This window comes from Bombyx mandarina, chromosome 06, assembly GCF_030267445.1.
Source record: "Bombyx mandarina strain Sakado chromosome 06, ASM3026744v2".
Lineage (NCBI taxonomy): Eukaryota > Metazoa > Arthropoda > Insecta > Lepidoptera > Bombycidae > Bombyx > Bombyx mandarina.
This window is the reverse complement of record NC_143213.1, coordinates 14,903,348-14,912,507: the sequence shown is the minus strand read 5'-3', so window position 1 is coordinate 14,912,507 and position 9,160 is coordinate 14,903,348. Positions and strand designations below refer to the sequence as shown.

General features: G+C 37.5%; 1 protein-coding gene across 1 annotated transcript; it reads right to left on the bottom strand.

The window, feature by feature from the left end:
* Nucleotides 1-3,619: 3,619 nt before the first annotated feature.
* On the bottom strand, nt 3,620-8,638 carry mRpL1 (mitochondrial ribosomal protein L1). The gene is made up of 8 exons (XM_028188347.2): nt 8,498-8,638; nt 8,377-8,426; nt 7,423-7,550; nt 6,680-6,893; nt 6,066-6,233; nt 5,222-5,455; nt 4,436-4,533; nt 3,620-3,814 (listed from the first exon to the last, which is right to left on the bottom strand). Exons 1-8 carry the CDS (start codon nt 8,514-8,516, stop codon nt 3,682-3,684), a joined length of 1,044 nt encoding a protein of 347 aa, XP_028044148.2. The 5' UTR covers nt 8,517-8,638; the 3' UTR covers nt 3,620-3,681.
* Nucleotides 8,639-9,160: the final 522 nt, after the last annotated feature.

Sequence of the window (9,160 nt, the reverse complement as noted above, 5' to 3'; positions counted from 1 at the left end):
TCAACTGGGATGAAATTAAATGAAATGAGATGATATGGGATGAAATATAATCTTAGTAAAATGGTGGTCATTTACTAAGATTTTTTCAGTGGACTTTTTGGAGGATCCCGAGAAGTTGCGTCCAGCGGCTTTGTTTCATTTTCCCACATTTGTGCACTTTCACAGATGCTAAACAGTTAATAAACCACCGATAATACACATTTAAACCTGAAGAAACACTAAATGTCTATTTAATAAAAATAAAACAAATCACACAACTTCACTCCTCGCGTTCCCGCCAAAAAGTCCCATTTTGACCGTACAACTCCATAATCACAGATAACACAATCAATATTTAAGACATATTTACTGGTGGTAGGACCTCTTATGAGTCCGCGCGGGTAGGTACCACCACCCTGTTTATTTCTGCCGGGAAACAGTAATGCGTTTCGGTTTGAAGGGTGGGGCAGCCGTTGTAACTATACTGAGACCTTAGAACTTATATCTCAAGGTGGATGGCGCATTTACGTTGTAGATGTCTATGGGCTCCAGTAACCACTTAACACCATGTGAGCTGTGAGCTCGTCCATATATCTAAGCAATAAAAAAAATACATGCCTATCTTGGTCTATCTGGTATGTTTTTCGAGTGCATAACTAACACCGGTCACTCACATGCGCACGAATACGCAAACCCGCAACTGTAGGACGATATTTGCAAATAATTATTCAAAGTTTTCGCTGCATTCGTGGTTTTCCAAGCTGTGTCGGTTTTTTAACAGACATCAAAGCGCGCGAACCTCGAACCTTCGCGTAGTCTCCCACACATTCGCTTGCCCAGTTGCGCTGACGATTGCGAAGGTAACGGACGTATCGCCATTTTCATAGTTCGTGCTACTGTGTAGCGTATCTTCATAAAAAGGAATCCCATAAAAACAGCATGTCTGTTAATGATGTCTGGGAAAGAATTCAAAACTCTTTTTCTCTTCAATGTTCTATTAACGAATTAAAAAGGAGGAGAAATTCGTGAGACATTCGTAAACAAGTGTGGGAGGAAGCGCAAACGGGTTCGCAAATTGAGTATGCGAACCCATTTGCACAGCTGCTAAGTTTGCGAATGAATGTTTGACGGCCCTTCACATGCGCGCAAACATTCGTACAATATACGAATATTTGCCCGCATGTGAGTGGCCGGCATTAGTAAATCCAAAGGATGTAATAAGTACTCTGTAATGGTATCGTTTGCAATTTTTTTTATTTGTTCATTCAATATCACATACACATGAATACCGAACACGAACATTGTCCTGGAATGCAAACCGTTGACCGTAGACCCGTGGACGAAGACAGTTTTTTTTAATGTTATCAGCCCTCCCGACACCACTGCTAATATCTAGTCACGCATACTTAAGGCGTGCTAATTAACTCCATTCTCGCGATTAAATTTTTTGGCCAGCCCTTAAGTACCGTAGACTTTGAAGGCTAAGTATTAGGGGTTAAAGTATGAAATTGCCGATTTGAACTGAAAATTTGAATTTTTTTTTTTTTTTTTCATATAACATAATATATGTTTAGTCAAAATATCTATCATTATTATCAATACATTGCTGCCATAATAGGAAGGTCATTTATGCCATTGCGATATAACTCTGCTGATCTAGATTCTACAAACTGTGTGAAAGCATTTTGTACGGCCTCCTGGAAAGAAAACTTTTTATCACGTAGAAAATTGTCCAAATCACAATAAAAATGGTAGTCCGTTGGAGCAAGGTCTGGCGAATATGGAGGGTGACGAATGGTTTTTAATTGCATGTAGAGTTAAAACTTATGAGGTTATGAGGTTAGGAGGTTATGAGGTCTCGCGTTATCATGGAGCAATAATAGTGAAGATCAATTCAAGAGTCAGGGATGTTTCACTGCAAGTTTTCCTGGAGTTTGGCACAGAAAACATCCGCCGTTATTGCTTGACCAGATCAGAGAAAGCTATAGTGAACAACATCCTGCTGAGACCACCAAACAGTTACCATTACCTTTTTATTGACGCAAATGAGTCAATATTGTTGATAAGGTAACGCTAAACCATGCCGCTAATTCCTGGGTAGTTTGGCTTCATTTGGCACCATCTCTTTCGATTCATTGTTATTCACATGTGTGAGCGGTCTTCCACGTGGTTCGTTCTTCAAATCAAAATTTCCATCACGAAATCTTTTAAACAAAAATCGCACGATGCGTTGATTAGCAGTTCCCTCTCCAAACGCAACATTGATATTGCGAGCTGTTTCTGCAGCGTAAGCAGCGTTAGTTCCGCGTCGTATTAAAAAATCACTCGAATTTTCGAAATATCCATCTTTCTGATCTAAGCTGAATAAAAAACCACTGAAAATTTATACTTAATCGAATGTTGCATATTTTTAAAAGAAGAACCTCATACCACCATTTCAAAAAAGATTCACTCAAAAATCTCGAACCATGAAGGTTCTATGTCAGTTCGAAGTAACCATTAAAATAGAAATTTCATACCCCTATTACTTAGGCGTCACCCCCCCCAGAGCGATGACACTCGATCCCCACATTAAGTCAATACGCGACCGAGGCGCGTTCCTATTCGTTCCAATCTGCTTATCCCATGATCTACAAGCGAACTTAATTATCTCTACGTAACAAGATGACACTCTACAAGACTTGTATACGTTCCGTCATGACCTATGTAAGTGTAGTGGTCGCTCACGCGGCTCGTATGCACATAACTCTCTCCCGGTTATCCAATGGAAATGATACCAATATATAATAAAGTAGCGTCAAAAAGCTACTTCGGCAAAGCGACGCGACACGAAAACCCTCTTATCGTGGCCGCCGCTAATTAAAACTATCAGACCCCGGCGACGGGGCAAGGCAAAGCAGCCGTCGCCCGAATTATCTGTGATTTTAGGCTCCTCAAGCACCTTTTATTAAGTGTACCTATAATCTATGCACCTTTTTTTCCTAAGCTGATGGTCTTGAGAGACCATTTCAGTGTAACCTTAACTAGTAGGTGAGCTCACGGGGCTCAAACCTGACGACGTTGCTAACGCTAACCCTAGCAAGAGGAGAGGCGGATTATCCGTAAGGCAAACTAGTCACGTGCCTAGGGGCGTGTAGTTACAAGGGGCGCGCGAGCTCAGAATTTTTAAATAGAAAATAGAAATAGAAATTTAAATAGAAAATAACATATCGACGATTAAGAACTAAATGTCCTGCTCTACTAAAGTCTAGGGTTTGATGATACAACGTCATCGTAATTGCAAAAACAACTAGTTAAAATTTATAGTAGGTATTATGATGGCCATTTATGGCCGGTACAGGGGCGCCGATAAAATGTTGCCTAGGGTGCTCTGGACCTTTAATCCGCTACTGTGCAAGAGTAGTGCTTCGCAAATCTACCAAAGGATCGGAAACGCGACCCACTGAGAAGATCCGGCGAGAAACTCAGTGGGCTGTGTTTATGGGCTAATTTACTCGCCGAGCCCTTCGTCGCAAGCGACGGGTTCGACGAGAACGAGGCCCGGCGCTTGAGGTAGCTAAAAGCACCGTTAGTGGATCGAGAGGATCCGAAATGACGTGTCAACCCTACAGCATAATCGTATTTTGCAATAAAACGAAAATTACAAATAGCATTTTATTTTACACAGAATCTACATATCTACAGACTAGACTAATAATAACATTACGCTGTAGCCGCCACGGGCTCGTCTTCGTCATCGCTATCATCTTGAACCTCTTTCGACAGTGTTCTATCTACGAACACGAACGGATCAATCATTAATTGCTCCGGAGATGGAGGACTTACCAACAGGCATCTGTAAGTAATAAATTGTTTTCAATTTTTGCGTCGATAAATATTTTTTTTTCATTTTTTTTTTTTTTTAAACAATCACGCCAAGTTACTTGTCCCGTGATAAGTTCGTAAAGAACTTGTGTTACAGGTACTAGATAACGGATATAAATGTAAGATTTTTATTACCCTGGAAAAGACATTTATATTTATCATACAAATATCTTCCCTTGGCGGGATTCGAACCCGCGACCCCCTTGTGTAGTGACCATGTCACTTACCACTACACCAGACGGCCGTAATTACTACAAGTTTGCTACTGAACAATTTTGATTACTGTCTAAAGTAGGATGGCGCCACTGTGCCATAGAGGTGTATAATTTTGAAGGTTCCGTAATTTATTATTACTAGTATTAACGTAATTATCAAAGTTCGACCATAATCAGTGACGTATCAAGATTTACATTAATTTCATTTTAATTTGGTTATAGACACTAAATTTTCATACAATATTCTTTTATAAATAAAAATTCACTCTTAACTCTCCTGTTTAGTGTAGTGAATGTATACTAAAAAGATCAATTTCTGCCCTCACATCAAATATTACTTTTATATTTAATTTAATTATTTATTAGTAATGAATTACCTTGTTACGAAGAGCCCATCTCTCTTGGGGCGGACAGCCTGCACGTCTTTTAGCAATTTTCCAATATTTTCAGCTACTTGCTTTGGTTCCATATTTAACTGAAAATGTTTAAAAATGCACTGATTATACACCGTGAAACGAAGATTAAGTAACTAATATGCTATTTTTATTATTATTAAATTTTTCCTTGGGCACATAATGCGATCCCCATTGCACGGCCTGGAGAAACTCATCATTCTCGGACAAATGGAGGGGAAGCGCGCTAGAGGAAGAGCGCCCGCTAGATGGGTGGACCAACTCAAGGAGGTGACTGGAGGCCGGATGCAGGGAGCGGTACATATGGCGCAGAACCGGACCGAGAGGAGAAGATTGACATACAGTCACGATCCTCAGCATTAAGGGAACGACCAGAAGAAGAAGAAGAATACTATTTTTTTATTATTATTATTTTTTATTGCCCTTGAAGGCAGACGAGCATACGGCCCACCTGATGATGAGTGGTTACCGTCGCCCATGGACTTCAGCAATGCCAGGGGCAGAGCCAAGCCGCTGCCTACCGCTTAATACTCTAAATAAATAATAAAAGATACTACATTATTAAAAATACAATACTATAATTCAAAGAGGATAAGTCACACGATATGGATAGTTCCCTCATAGACTGCACCAAACTAGTTAACTCACAAATAGGGGTATTAGTTTAAGATGAACTTAAAATAAATATCAAATTAGTTTAAACTCATTACTCATACTTATAGTTCTTTAATTTCCATAGCTAGACCTTACCCGGCCAACTGGTACTTCTACAGATCCAAAACTCGGTTGCGCTTCGTCTTTTATTACTTTATATTGGATACCTCCAGCAAACTTTTTCACCAACTCCTTCAGATTAGGGTCCAGGGTTCCAGACCTCACGTTAGGGAACCGCTTCTTCATGAGACCACGGATTGGCACTAAATCCGTCAATATGTTTGGATGGGCTACAACGTAATCATATTCAAATAATTTGATCTGACCATCCTGGAAACAAATACTTGGTTCACTTAAATAATTCTTACCATATTCTTACCGTCACTAACATGCAATTTTGTGTCACGCTGTGTTTATCAATAAGCTATTGGAAACACTCATTTATTGAAATGACTTGCATACCTCATTATACCAAAACACTGATTACAATCAGATGAATAATCTACTAATGCCAAAAGTATAAACATGCATGGGGCATGGACTATTACTGATATTATAGAAATATTCAGTCTATTTCTGCCACAGATCATTTGAAAACTCGGGGTCTGCAGAGGGACTTCAGTTCTCTCTGTATTTTGTATCGTATGTTCCATGGGGAGTGCTCTGAGGAATTCTTTGAGATGATACCATAATCTCGTTTTTACCATCGCACCGCCCGCTACCGGAGTAGAGTTCATCCATACTACCTGGAGCCACTGTCGTCATCCACAGTGCATTTCCAGATATCTTCTTTTTGCCACGTACCATCCGGCTAGAATGAGCTCCCCTCCCCTGTTTCCCGAGCGCTATGACATGTCTTTCTTCAAACGAGGTGAACAAAAAATCTACAACAACATCATTTTCTATCATACAAACTTAACTTATTATGGGTATAACTAACCTGTATCTTCTTAACAATATCTGTGCCTCCAGCCACTGTAGCACCTGCATCTTGTAATTCTTTGATTAACTCTGCTCCTTTACAGAATGCAAGAATAGTGCGTTCTTCTTCTCTTGGGAAAGGATGAGGCAGCAAGGACAAACGAGTGAAACTATCCATGAATCGAGTCTATGAAAAAAATTACATATTTCAAATAATTTCGTAAATATAAATAGGATTTTTTTATGTTTCACTACTTGCAGCTGCTTTTGTCATGCTTGAGTAAATGTTATTTAAAATCTACTCTTGTCAATCAAAATATGCCACATTTGATATTGTCAATACACTAGCCAGCAGCTTGGCTCAGCCCCGGCATTAAATGATGGTAACCACTCACCATCAGGTGGGTCGTATGCTCGTCTGCCTACAAGAGCAATAAAATAAATCTGGTGTATTTCCATCCCCTACGTAAGTGACAGGATGTCATTATTTTGATTTAAATATATGTAATGTGTTCACAAACATTGGGTTCGCATAGAAATATATTCTAGCTTTAATATTCTACAGCCCTAATATAATCATGTAATAATTACTACTATCATTACTGTTTCGAACAAAAGAACTCAACACAGTACCTGTTTTATACCAGTCATGTTAAATTCAATTTTTGCAAAGATGAAGGCATCAGGTGCATTAAACATGGTCGGGTGGTGGGTCTCCTGGTGGGCTTTGACTGCATCCTCAGCCGTGTAGACCACCCATTTGTAATACTTCATAGGATACACATCGTCGATGGGTATCGCTTTGTGCTCATCGCTGAAATGCTTGTTCACCACTGTTTTAACTACCCTAAAATTTTATTATAATACTATTATACACATGAATATATTTTGAATGAATGAATTTATAGCAGCTGATTTTGCTGTTTTCTATTCATAGCTCTCTTTCATCTTTTCTCTATTTGTCTCTATATGTCAGTGTGAGGACAAATAATTCAAAGTATTTAAATGTCAAGTTAATGTTTAGATCATCAGTGTGATTTGTTAAATATAAAGCTCGAGCTGCCCATGGTTAACTTTTAGTGTTGTTTCAAGATATTACTAGTCCAGACTTTAGTTTTTTTGTTTTAATATAATTTAATCCATCCAATGGCATTTAATACAGAGTTGAATATGAACTGCAGGAGCGGTCTAGAATATTGTAAATGTGACATAAATGGCTGCTGGCAAGCAAGTTTGTTTTTTTAATAATAATAATATTAATATATATAATGTTAATAATAATAAACTATATATTAACCAATGGTTGGCAGCTTTATATTGTATTAACATTACCTATCTATGTTCACAGTTGCTTTGCAGTTAAATTAGAAACTCACTTTCTTCCTCTTTGATTGTGCGGAATGAAACCAACTTTTGTGACTTCAACTTGAATTTTTTTTGCACGTGCCTTAGCTCTTGTACCTTTCCTGGCTGCATAGGATATCGTTCCTGTGTTTATGGATCTCTAAAAATTATATAATTTATTATGCAATGTGACAGAATGCACACAGTTTTTTGAAATTATTTCTGACAGTGAAACATAATTTTAAATCTGTAAGTTATGAGACAATTTAAAAGTACCTGTAAAGGTCATTTGAATAAAAACCAGTTTGATTTTGAGGGCCTCACACTGATCCATAACTTTTTGTTTTATTGAGTGGTTTATTGAGTCTGTTATCAATCAAGGACAAAATAACACATAAATCTTTACATTAGCTCAATATAATAGGGGAATATAATCATTTATTTCAACCTGGAGGTCATGTAATGGGCTTATACATATTATAAGTCGAATTTGTGGTAGATCATCAACCATAAGCATGCATAGGTCTCAGTGGGGAGCACACCGAAAGAGCGAGCAATAGTAGGTATCACATAACTATCAGTAAGTTTTTACTGGAAGTAGGACCTCTTGTGAGTCCGCACGGGTAGGTACGGTGGTGACCCTGCCTATTTCTGCCGTAAAGCAGTAATGCATTTCAGTTTGAAGGGTGGGGCAGCCGTTGTAACTATTCTTTAGACCTTAGAACTTATATCTCAAGGTGGGTAGCGCATTTACATTGTAGATGTCTATGGGCTCCAGTAACCACTTAACACCAGGTGGGCTGTGAGCTCGTCCACCTATCTATGTAATAAATAAAAATGTTTTTGCTGGACTTTATCAAAAACCTTCTAATCACAAAAAAGGCTCTATAAAAACGTCTAGCCAGAGAATCTAAGCAGCCCTATAGTCATTAATTTATTTATTGATTAAATAAAATAAAAGGTTACTTGGTTATGTTGGGACTTACAATAGTTGTAATATTTTTGTGGCCTGAAGTGGTATTGGTCAAAAGCAAACCTGAAAAAGAAATGTTTTTTTACCCAAAACATCTCAACATTCACTTAAATAATAGAAAAAGCTAAACGTACGGAAAATAGTCCCAGCCATGGTTAAGCAGATTTTATTTATATGATTTCAAATTTATCTATGGAACCAATGTTGTGTACTTTTTAATTTTAATAATTTTATTAAAATAATTTGTTTAGTTTTTCAGGTTAACCATAATGTAGTAGTCGTTTTATTTTTCCAAATGGAAAGGCAAGGATATCACACCATACAGTCTAATCTTTTATAAGTTTTTTTTATGAAATATGATTTTATGAAATGAAATGAAGTTGATTAATATGAAAAATGGCATGAAATGAAATTGAGATGAGATGAGATGATATGATATGGGATGAAATATAATCTCAGTAAAATGATGGTCATTTACTGAGACTCTTTCAGTGGATTTTTTTGGAGGATCCTACTAAATGGAGCATATTTTCCTACATTTGTGCACTTTCACAGATACTAAACAGTTAATAAGCCACCGTTATTACCCATTTAAACTTGAAGGAACACTAAATAGACGAAATAATAATTACAAAAAATAATAAAACACAGTCAGACACCAAACAGTTCTAAGGGAATACGCACGTCTAATATTTATTCACGAATATAAAATAAAGTAAAGTGAAAAATTAAATAAAAAGTGTAAGGTTGCATGTTATTTTTTCTTGAAACTTTTTGCTTGAAAACTATAAGCAACT